The sequence below is a fragment of the Capsicum annuum genome, chromosome 2 (assembly GCF_002878395.1).
Source record: "Capsicum annuum cultivar UCD-10X-F1 chromosome 2, UCD10Xv1.1, whole genome shotgun sequence".
Lineage (NCBI taxonomy): Eukaryota > Viridiplantae > Streptophyta > Magnoliopsida > Solanales > Solanaceae > Capsicum > Capsicum annuum.
Genome location: NC_061112.1, coordinates 11,341,282 through 11,354,129, shown reverse-complemented (window position 1 = coordinate 11,354,129; position 12,848 = coordinate 11,341,282). Strand labels below are relative to the sequence as shown.

General features: G+C 37.7%; 1 protein-coding gene across 1 annotated transcript in view; it reads right to left on the bottom strand.

Moving 5' to 3' along the window:
- LOC107858475 (protein NRT1/ PTR FAMILY 8.3) overlaps nt 1-6,615 on the bottom strand; it is a 56,358-nt gene extending 49,743 nt beyond the window's left edge. The window contains exon 1 of the mRNA XM_016703138.2: nt 6,313-6,615. Coding sequence (XP_016558624.1) covers nt 6,313-6,366 — 54 coding nt within the window. The 5' untranslated portion in view covers nt 6,367-6,615. The remainder of the gene's footprint in view (nt 1-6,312) is intronic.
- Between the last annotated feature and the right edge of the window lie 6,233 nt (nt 6,616-12,848).

Below are 12,848 nucleotides of genomic sequence, written 5' to 3'. Positions count from 1 at the left end.
CTCCCTAATTCCATGTCCAAACTTCATGAAATGGACAAAACCCAAAACACTTCCCCTATCACTACACCGGGAGCCATCCACCAAATTTGTGCTCATCTCAAGGATGTGTTCCCTCACCCCAAATCAATACAAACCAAGCTCCACAAAATGTTGTTCGAGCACTCCAAACCTAATTAAACAAAGACCCTTCTAATATTAGGCCGTTGTTACCAGCAAACCACGATACTAGCATGTTATCTTGTATCGTCTCTTCTTCTTTACAGGTTAAGGAGGGTCCAAAGAAAGTTCCTCGTGAGCATAAACTTGCAGGAGTAATGGAGTTCTTACCAAAGGATGGTATACTTAGAAATTATGATGGAGAGTCGACACAAGATTTGGATTCGAGGTCGAATCTTTCTCAAGAAATGAAGGATGATACAGGCATGGTTAGCACTAATCCAATCCCCTCGCCGAAACCATCTTCCCCTTGCCGAAAACCTCAAACAAAATCAGCCACCCAACATCCCCACCGCCGCTGATACTGTTTCGGTGGTGAAATCCGTCGCTAAAAAACCCATTAAAAACGCCAAAACCCACCCCAAAACGACCCCACCCGAAACTCGACCAAACTCACCCAAAACTTGCTCCAAACAAGCATCAAGAATACAAGAACTCCGTTTCCGACCATCTTGTTGAAATATAATTTCCGACCATCTCATCGAAATATAATTTTCAACCATCTAATTGTAATAGAATTTCCGAGAAAAGTCCTCTGGCGACCAAATTTGTGCTCATTCTTCTTCTCTCGGCTCTCTTATTGTGTTTTATAACGTCTTTCAGGTACCGGAAGTCCGGGCAATCTGCCACAGCATACATTTCTCGACGAACAGTATATTTTTCGGCGATCGGGTCAAGGTTTGGTATCAGCAGTAGATAAAGGCGACGACAACAATTCCGGCGACCAATTTCTGCATCAAATTGTCGAAATCAGACAAACGAATTCAAGAACACGTACTCACTTCATCTTCATTTTCTCCTCGGATCGGGTGCACTCGTTTCATTTCTTCTAGTTTATTTGGTCTCAATTTCTCGACTATTGAAGGCAGATACGTCCTGTCTCGTTTGATATATATATTTTTCATCTCGTTTGGTTTTTGTTTGCCTATTTAGTTGTTTTAAGCCGTCCCCTTATGCTCGTCGTATTTTTCTTCGTTTTATTCAATCGTATCCATTTGAGTGGTGGCTGGGGTGATAGATGCTGGACTAGGGCCATGTCATAGGTTGGGGTTGGGGTCGGGGCTGGGATCGGGTGTAGGTTCGAGTCGGGGTTGGGGGTGAAGAGGAGTAAGGCTAGGTGTGGGATAAGGGTGCTTCTAGGTTGAGAGTTGGGTCCTGGAATATAGGGTCGCTTCAAGGTAAGTCTATAGAGCGGGTAAAGATTCTTAGAAAGAAGAAGGTTAGTATAGCGTGTGTCCAGAGAACTAAATGGGTAGGCACTAAGGCGAGAGATGTGGATGGATATAAGTTATAGTACTCGGGTAGCGTGAGATATAGATATAAGGTAGGTATCTTAGTAGATGAAGAACTTAGGGAGCAGGTGGTAAAGGTGGTAAAGGTTAAGAGAGTTAGTGATAGGTTGATGTCTATTAAGTTGGTCATTGGAGGGTCTACGGTGAACGTTATTAGTGCCTACGCCACGCAAGTAGGTTTGGACGAGGAGAATGACTTTTAGGAGGTTTTGGATGAGGTGGTGAAAAGCATCCCGAGCACTAAGAAGCTTTTCGTGGGAGGAGATTTCAATGGGAATATTGGGTCTTTGTCGAGAGGTTATGATGATGTGCATGGCGGTTTCGGTTTTGGGGAGCGGAATGAAGGAAGAACTTCTCTTTTGAATTTTTCTAGGGCTTTTGGGTTATGGATAACGAAATCGAGCTTTCCGAAGAAAGAGGAACACCTTATTATGTTTCGTAGTTTAGTAGCTAAGACTCAGATAGACTTTTTGCTTCTTAGGAAAGGGGATAGAAAGCTATGTAAAAACTGTAAAGTCATACCAAGCGAGAATCTTTCGACTCGGCATAAGTTGTTGGTGATGGACTTGGTTATAAATAAGGACAAAAAGAAGAGACGTGTGGAGACTCAGCCCAGAATTAAGTGGGGTAGCTTGACTTTGGCTAGTGCTTTGGAAATGGGGGAAAAGTTGAAGTGTAGGGGGCTTGGGAGAGTAGAGGGGGTGTGGATAGTATGTGGGAGACGATTGACAGTTGCATTAGGGAGACCGCTAGAGAGGTGTTAGGTGTGTCGAGAGGTCGATCTGGCAAGCATCGAGGAGACTGGTGGAACGAAGAGGTTAAGAGAAAGGTGGAGTCTAAAAAGGTGGCTTATGCTAAGTTGGTTGAGAATAAGGATGATGACGAAAGGCAGATGAATAGGGAGAAGTATAAGGTAGCTAGAAGAGAGGCTAAGTTAGCGGTTACGGCGGCTAAGACAACAGCTTTTGAGAGCTTGTATGCGGCTTTAGAGGAGAAAGACGGGGATAAGAAGTTGTATAGGCTTGCCAAGGCCAGGGAGTGGAGGGCTCGTGACCTTGACCAAGTGAAGTGTATCAAAGGAAAGGATGGTACAGAGTGTTGGTTGAGGATGCCCTCATTAGGGAGAGGTGGCAGTCCTATTTTCATAAACTTTTGAACGACGAGGGGAACAAAGGTTTCGTGTTGGGGGACTTGGAGAATTCTAAGGAGTGTCGCAATTATGGTTATTGTAGGCGTATCAAGGTTGAGGAGGTCAAAGGAGCTATTCGTAGAATGTGGCGGGGTAGGGCGACAAGGCCAGACGAAATTCCAATGGATTTTTGGAAGAGCACTAGCGGAGCAGGTTTGGAGTGGTTGACAAGGCTGTTTAACATTATTTTTAGGGTGGCAAAGATGCCTGAAGCATGGAGGTGGAGTACGATGATTTTAGTGTATAAGAACAAGGGAGACATCCAGAGTGCAGGTATTAAGTTGTTGAGTCATACTATGAAGGTTTGGGAAAGGGTGGTAGAGTTGAGGATGAGAAGGATCGTGACAATCTCTGAGAATCAGTTCGGTTTCATGCCAGGATGCTCGACCATTGAGGCCATTCACTTGTGAGGAGATTAGTGGAACAGCTTCGGGAGAGAAAGAAGGACTTGCACATGGTGTTTATTGATCTTGAGAAGGCATATGACAGAGTTTCCAGGGAGATTCTGTGCAGGTACTTGGAGGCTAGAGGGGTGACCGTGGCATACACTAGGTCGATTCACGATATGTATGATGATGCGAAGACTTGTGTGAGGACGGTAGGTGGAGATTCGGAGCACTTTCCAGTTTTGATAGGGTTGCACCAGGGATCAACTCTTAGCCCGTTTTTATTTACCTTTGTGATGGATGTTTTAACGCGACATATTCAAGGGGAGGTGCTTTGGTGTATGTTATTTGCAGATGATGTAGTACTGATTGACGAGACTCGGGAAGGAGTTAATGATAAGTTGGAGATTTGGAGACAGACGCTTGAGTCGAAAGGATTTCGGTTAAGTAGAACTAAAACGGAGTACGTGGAGTGTAAGTTCAGTGATATGTCGTAGGAGGCTGGAATGGTTGTGAAGCTAGACTCTCAGGCCATACAGAAGAGGGAGAGTTTCAAGCATCTGAGGTCTATGATTCAGGGCAATGGTGAGATTGACAAGGATGTCACTCATCGTATTGGGGCAGGGTGGTTGAAATGGAGGCTCGCTTCGGGAGTTCTATATAATAAGAAGGTGCCCCCGAAGCTTAAAGGTAAGTTCTACAGAGTGGTAGTCCGACCGGCTATGTCGTATGGAGCGGAGTGTTGGCCAGTTAAGAACTCCCACATCCAAAAATTGAAGGTGGCGAAAATGAGGACGTTGCGATGGATGAGTGGACTTACGAGAAGGGATAGGGTTAGAAATTAGATTATTCGGGAGAAGATAGGAGTGGCTTCGGTGGAGGATAATATGCGGGTAGTGAGGCTGCGATGGTTCGGACATGTGATGAGGAGTGGCACGAATGCTCCAGTGCGAAGGTGTGATGCTGGTTATGGATGGTTTTAGGTGGGGGTAGAGGTAGACCAAAGAAATATTGGAGGGAGGTGATTAGGCATAATATGGAGCAGTTATAGCTTACGGAGGACATGACCCTTAATAGGAAGGTGTGGAGGACGCGGATTAGGGTAGAGAGTTAGGGGGTGGGAGTGCGTCGATAATAGTAGAAGAGCGTTCTTTTGTGTCTGGAGTGCCTTGTTCGTGGTGTTGTGGCTGTAGTATTATCTTGTGGCTAACGGTGTTAGGGTATTTTGCATACCGTACTAGTTTATATGCACTTATCTTTTGTGTTTGTTATACTGTTAGTTTATTTTGCATACCGTACCAGTTTATATGCACTTATCTTTTGTGTTTATTATACTGTTATCGGTCCTAAGCCGGGGGTCTATCGAAAATAGCTTCTCTACTTTACCTGAGGTAGTGGTATGGTCTGCGTACACTCAACCCTCCCCAGACCCCACTATGTGGGAATACTCTGGGTATGTTGGTGGTGGTGGTGGTGGTGGTAGTTGCTTGGAGCGAACACATGGAACTCGGAAATGTTCTTGCTTGGAAAGAGCTCCCAAGAGATCAATATCGTTTGCATGATAGCTTGGAGCATGGATGATGCATCGTTAAAGTGCCTGAAGGATCGCCGAAGAAAATAGAAGGCTCACCAAAGTGAACAAGTAAATTGTCCACTTTGGCAATGGAAGGACACTTTGGCGTATTGCCTAAGTATTTGGCAGAATCATCCAACTGGGCCTTTTCCATTTAGGGTCCCATTAAGGGTCACTATTGAGCCCATTTGTAATAAATAGTCCATGACTATAAATAGCTAGGATTTTCCTTTTTTCGTTAATTTATGTTGATAACTAAAAATACCCTGAGAGCGTTCAAAGCTTGTTGAGAGCTTTCGGTGAACTTTGTTGTGACACGGTGGTTGTGAGTTGATTAGTTTCTCTTAAGGTCATCGTAAGAGTTAAGTGCTCGTTGCAGGATTATAGTTTGAGGGTCATTGGTTTAATATACCTTCATTTGCTTACTATTTCCTCTTCTAGTGTCTTGCCCTTAGTTATTTCCAATTCTGTATTTTATCTTTCATTTCGTACTTTGATTCATATCACAAATGCTTTTTAAAAAAAAAATTCTACTTGCGTGTTGAACACAAGAAAATAAGTAGGAAACAACTTGAACACACCCTTAGTATTGACTTTTATCAACCATGGGTCGTATTTTACATTTTCTTTTCTAAGGAACAGTGTTTTTCACTGTTTGAGGGAAGACTCTTGCTTGGTAATGATCAAATTACAAGTATAACATCATTTCTCTTGGTTCAAAATATTCCTACACCATATTTCAACTGCCTAGATCAGGAATCCATTCATCAGGACTTTCACTTGTTTCTAATTTAAGCATTAGATCGTCATGAGCTTTGTTCTAGTTAATTTTCTACTCACTTCCACCTTTTCATTTTTCCACATATACCAATAATAGGATCACATTCCTCTCAATCCTTAGTTCATTTTGGCCTCTTTTCATAACAAGCTGCAATAAACCTTGAAAAGCAATGGCCTTACTGTACGAATATTACGTATTAGTGTGACCCACATAATGGTAATAAAATATTTACCTTGTCTCCCAAGTAATAAATCAGTCAATTAATTTTCTTCCAAGTTATGCATATATGGTAATTTCATTGATGGGAAGAAATTACTATGAGAAGTCTCTTACCTACGAGTCTCTAGCCTACCTATAAATACGCCTGTGACTCCAAGTCTCGCATACACTTTGATAGGCATACATTAGATTTTCTGCCCAGAGGGCTGCTTCTACATACCCAAAAACTAACAATGATGTATACAACTTTCAATGTGTCTAACAAATTTACTAAATTGAAAAGCTTTATGAGACCGGTAGTTAGGAAGTTAAAGTTGTATACACCATTGTTTGTAGTTGGGTATGTAGAAATATCCAGATGATTTATTGTATTAACAAATATCCAGCAGAGTTAGCTTCAGACAGTATGATATTCCTTTGATTAAAGTTTCATCAAAGGGAAAAAAAAATATCAAACAAACACAAATTTTGCGTTCTTCATTCGAACATCAATAAAAGCATCTCAATTATAGCAATATAGAGCTGTTATCATTCTCAAAACAAAAAAAATAAACAAAAAAGATTATAGCAATGGAGAGAAAGCACTTAACGCACAAAATGGATTTCAAATTATGCATTGCATCAAAATTGGATACAGAGTGGAGAGAAATTGGAACCTCAAGAACGGCACCATCTTCGAGAAGAGGTATTGCCTCTGTTTGACTACCCATATGTGCAGCTTCAAGTTGATGGATCTCACACTTCACCTACTAAAAATTGAGATTTTTGTCGAGATACAAAGGAAAATGGCACGAGAAAAAAGGGGTAAACCGGTAGAGAGGTGGGAATTTTTATTTTTTTTGCCGCCCGGGGGGTGCTGATGGGCTCGGTGTTAAACTACAGACGTGAGTGCGGGCCGGGTTTAGGATCATACGGGGTGGGTGCGGATTTTAGAGGGAAAACTAAAGAAACCTCATAAATAATCTTCGAATATTAAGTGATATATTTTCAGATAAAATTATTCTTGTTTAATTGAGTAAATTATATAAATGATCATTATAATTGATAATAATTCTATACTTATTCATCATTCAACTTTTATCTTTTTTCTTTTTAATTTTATGTTGATTTTTATTTTTTATTTTTTTTTTATTTTTAATTTTTCTCAACTCTTACTTTTTTTCTCTTCTCCTCTCAACTTTTTTTTTTAATTTTACTTTGATTTTCATTTTTTCTTTCCTCTTTTTTTTATTCTTTTGAATTTTTCTCAATTCTTACTCTTTTTTTCCTTTACTCCTTGTAATACCCCATGTTTTGAAGTCACTGTACAACATACAACTCATGTCTTTGAATCGTATGGACATCATACGAGCCGTATGTTCAACTCGTACCCATGACAGCGTGGGGTGGGTGATATTCTGTTTAAGGTACGACTTGAACCTTGAAAGTCGTAAGGTAATATAGATCTACTCTATATAAATCGAAAATGAACTAAAGACTGGAGATGAAGATGAGACTAGCAACACAAAAAGCAAATACCAACGGATTTAGAGGCAAAACAACAAACTAAAATGCAATAAAAGAAGGATTGTTAGTGAGACATAACAACTACAATACTATAGGAACTAAGGTATGTATCAAACACCAAAACCTACTTAAGCTTGTAATTGAAATACCACACTCTTACGTTGACACAAAAGGGACTCAAACCTCTCCAAAGAACCAATGTTTCTAAGCCAATTCGCAACCCTAGTGATTCCACACTCAAGGATACCCTAGTTTTAATGACTCCTCCAAGCAAGCACTATAGAAACTCCTCATAAGAGAAAATGTCTTTCAAGTTTCAATATTCATCAAAATCTAATGAAAATAGACGCCTAAAAGTCTATTTATAGCTTATTACATAAAAAACCAAAATACCCTTAATGAAAAGGGGCTCCTATGAAGTCTAAAGAAACGGCACAAAATGACCACCTTGCCCTTAATGAGGGGGGTGATTATGGAATGTCTTAAGACTCCTCTTCACACTTCAATCTATGCAATCCCTTGTATTATTTTGCTCTTCACAATTATTCTTCAACATTTAAGTCTCTCGGGTGCTTCATTAAGACAAGCTTCCCAAGAAACCTTCCACACATGGCATTACTCCATTAAGTGCCCAAAATGGTTTCCCCATGCATGCTCTCGAGCCTTTAATGTGGTCAAAGCCAGATTCTCCAAGTGTTGGCCTCTAATGATGGCATCAAAACTAAAATGGCCATTTAACTCGTATCATCCTCCCCTTCTTGAAAAGGATTCGACCTCGAATCCAAACCTTGCAAAATGGCAGGAAACACAAGCAAACATATTTTTCTCATGGCATGATAGTTAAGGTTAGCACAATTAATCATAGCATCATACCAAGGTTGCACACACTTCACATATAACCAAGCATCATTCTTTTGAAATATTAAAAACACATTGAAAAGTGCACAAAGAATTTTGTTATTGCAACCATCAAAAGGAAAGGAAACTACAAAGGTCCACAAAAGACATATAGCATTGTCACTACAAGTGAACCAATCAACATATGTCCTACCCCTACATAAAACAAATCTAAAACTAACATGGATATTATCACAAGCAAAGAGGTAGTATAGGAAGACATCTAGTGTAAAGGCATCATCCAAGGTGCTATCATCTATAAGAATGCCAATTAATTCAAAAGATATAGCACATAAGGATGGAATCAAGTCACTTAAATACATACGGTTTCTTTCTTTCCAGTGAAACATCAACTTGGCATCTATAAGTTGGAATTCTAGCGCAAGTGTATCAAACAAGGATGCACATGTATAAGCAATACCCCAAAGAGGCAATGGCACATTTGCCTTAGGGTCCTCAACCATGAAACCACCTTTGAAAAAAGGATCTATCATTAAAACCAAGTCACAAAGAAGTGCATCATAAGAATGGAATTCATCTAAAGTGTTTTCAAGAGGAAACTCTCTTCTTGACCTACAAGTAATGATACCTTGTTCAAGAATGAAAACACTCAAGGATGAGCTCTTGGGCTCTTTTTATTACTCCCATTCTTTAGTGAACACTTAACTTTGTTGGAAGTTCCTCTCATGCACAACTTGGATCTATCAAGTGGATTATAAATCCCCAAGAAAGACTTTCCTCCCAACATCCACAATCAACCTTTGTTTATTGTCTTGACCAAGCACCAAGTTGGTTGTGTTGCAATTCCCACAACCCAATAAGTCACTGGGGTCAATGGGAAGAAGTAGCCAAGAACTAGGGGTTGGCGTTTGGTTTTTCGATTCGGGTTCGGTTCTTTTATTTCGGGTTTTTTGGTTTTTGGTTATGAAACTAGGCGTACCGAAAACCGAACTCAATATTAGTTTGGTTCAATTTGTTTTATGTAAATTTTGGTTCGATTTTATTTTGGTTTAATAACTTTTGGTTTTGGATTGTTTAATAGGCTAAATTATATTTGTGAATTGGACTATTTTTGAATGTTAACCACTTGTTTTAATAACCACTTATACAAAAAAGAAGCACACTTTAAGCTTTATGAAACTGTAAAGTAAAAACATTATATTTCGAGAAAAATAACACCAATAGAAATACAACAACAAAAAACTATTATAAGAATTAGTTATATTATATTACTAGTGTTTTCTTTATGTATCCAGTACCATACACCAACTCAATGATGCAAAAGCTACTGGTAGTAACTTATTGAAAAAATATTACTGGTGCTTTTGCAGTATGCATCAGTGCAACTCATCATACAGGCATACACCAACTCAAAGATGCAAGAGCATCGACCACGAGGTGCTATTGGTTCAATTGGAATTATAACTTGTAGCTTCAAAAGCTGAATATAAAGATAGCTCCTAGCAATTTAATGTCTCGTATTTTGTTTTCCCAAAGTTAAATTACATAGATTTGGGTTGACATTTTAAGATATATGGTATTAAATTAAGGTTATTTCAAATGTATCAAAAAGTTAGGTGAGTATTTCTCGATGCTTAAATAAATTATTTTTTAATCTATAATAACGTTGGTAAAATATGAATGAGCAATTGCAACTTGGTGTTTTGCCAACTTCACGAATTTGGATTACTAATATTTAATCCAGTTCCTGGTCAAAACATGCAAAATTATTGGAAGTAGCAACCACATGCATGGGACAACTGGTGCAACTCACCAACTCAAAGAATATTGAACAATACATTCGCAACTATGTTCAAAATGGAATGCTACCATATTTTAGATTCCAAATATCATACATATTAAATATATATATATATATATATATATATATACACACACACACACACACTAATATATATAATTAAAGAAAAGTATATTAAAAATTTCAGTTTAAATCGAAAAACCGAATTATGTCAGCCTAAAAACCGAAACCCGAATCGAAATACCCAATTTATAAAAAGAAAAACTGAATCGAAAAACCAAAAAAATGAAATAATTTGGTTCGGGTCGGTATTTGGTTTTTTGGTAGTTATGCCCACCCCTACCAAGAACATGGGTCAAGGCTATACTTACTTTTCCCTAAAGTTCCATCCTTACTAATTAGACATACCCTCTTTATCATTATTGGAAATATCATGAGCACAAAGAGGGTAGAGAAAGGTGTTACACAAGTCAACTTCAACTTTGGTGTCCTTATGCATGTACTCATTAATTTCAAGCTCATCACCATTAGTATGCTCAACATAAGAAACACACAAAGAAGAAGTATATGGAATACCTAATCAAATATCACCTTCTCTTCCAAGAGAGTAGTCCACACATATATTCAAACCACAACGGGAAACAAAGGGATCACAATCAAAACCATTTGCACAAGTACAATCACAATTCGGGTCTCCTAAACATTCAAGCAAGTCAAGGTTATCTCCACCTGATTGATCATTTTGCACACCCTCACTAGTTGTTGGCAACTCACATACCAACATAGACTCACCTTAGTTTTCACAAGGGTCAACTAGTGTGTGTGAATACTCTTATCACTTGGCAATGGAACCTCATTCATGTTACAATTTCTAGCACTAGATAGACACAAATCGTTCTTACGAGAAAAATCAATTTTGTCATCTATAAGATCAACTAGTGCTTGCATACTTACAACAAGAGTTTGGTCCTCATGCAATCTAACAACATCAAGAGTATCACAAAGGGTCGACTCTTGCAATTTCCCTTTAGGCGAACCACCAACTACATCCACTTGGCTACTACTAGCCACATCACCACATTCTAAGTTTAGAGGAGTGTAGGAGGTAGCATTGTTACCTTGTAGCTCATATGAAGTATGGTCTTCACCTTGGTTTTGACTATCGCAGCCCACTTGACCCTTTGGGAAGCTCTCATAACAAGGGAGTTTGTCAAGAATTCTCCCTTGAATCATCTCTTCATACCTTGAGGAGCTTGGTGGTTTTGAGGAGTGGAGTGATTGGAGTTCTTTTGACCTTTCTTATGCTCCAACCTTCCACTTATAGTAGACATAATCCCCTTGAGCAACTTCACTCCCCATTTCTAGTCTACCAAATCTCGTTTTAGTTCTTTTCATTTCACGGTTAAGGGTCTCAAGCTGAGCCAAGATAGCACCACCAACATCATTGCCCATAATTTGAAAAGTAGTAACCTCGGCTTCCATTGCAATGTACCTAAAACAAGGAAACAAATCTACCAAAAAAACATGAGTTAGTTCAAAATAACCTCACCACATACTCTCACTCTCAATTTTACCTTACACTTGGTTTCACAAGAGTTGGAAATCGGCTTGAACTTCGTGAGTGATTGAGGGATGAGTCTACTTTTGCCAAGAATAGATTTTCATTTGAGTTGACTTAAAGAAAACTTCTTTCGGACTTAAACCAACAAAGAACAATGAATCACAAAATGAGAATGTTTTATCCATTTCAGATTTTATTTTGGGAAAAAAATGGTTTTGATCTTAAAACTATTTTAAAAAATAGTTGAGAAAGTTTCAAAATAATTTTAAGAAAATTTATAGAGTTGCCAGTTAATTTTTATAGAAAAAATTTAAAAGAGTTTCAAAGGTTCAAAAATAGAAATAAACCTTTAAAACTAGAGATTCTAGGTAAGGGTTCATTAACGCCCTAAGAAGGTAAGGCACTTAGAACGTCTGTTTAAAACGGTATACCAAAAAGAACTAACTTGACTAAATAAAGTGGCTAATTTTGTAAAGACTTGATTTTATATATATATATATATATATATATATATATAAATATATTAAAAATATTCATTTAAAAAAATGACATTTATTTGTTCAAAAGAGTAAAATTCTATTTGAATTAAACTAAGTTGTAGTTTTTCAGACTTAAAAGAAAAATGGATTTTAATTTTGTAAAAGAAAAAAATTATGGAATTATTTTCTTATTATTAATCGTTATAGAAAAAGTGGATTATATTATAGATAATACCTTTGGAAAAATATTAAGAGAGTGTTGAATTAAAACCATTATTAATTATGAATGTTGAAATTTATAAGAAAATTTAGTTTCTTGAGTTTAAAGTGAATTAATTTAATCCAAATACACTATTAGTCATATGAACAAAATAAATATCATATTAAAATAAACTATTCACTTTTAAAAGACTTATTATAGAGAAAATCGAATGAAACAGTTTAATCCGTTTTTAAACGATATAAATTAGGTGAAAAGGTCATGAATTAAATAAAAGAAAACTAAGATAAAAATAAAATGACAACACCTTAGGGATTTTATCTAGATTAATTAATTTAAATGTTAGTTAGCACAAATAAACAATACAAGCCACAAAAAATGATGCAAGAATTAAAATTGGACCCTCAATTGGCCCATTAATGAAGCTGCCCAGTTTTGAGCTTGAATTATGGACTTCAGTCCATTTTTCTGACTGTATATCAACACTATTGCTGTTGCATTTTTTTATACGTGCTGTATATCTGTGTATAAACCTTGTGTGCTCACTTCCACTTTTAATATACGCTATTATCAGCTGCTTTCCAGTGTACACCAACTGTATCTAAGTGTATATCCCATGTATATCAGTTTAGTTTTCGACTTTAAGGCTTGGCTCGAGATAATATGGGCGAATGCAACAATATGGAGAGTCCCATTGGAGTCGCTCAAGATGGGTTCATGCAAAATAAATAAAGATAAGGAATTAGTACAACTCAAATTAAATAACT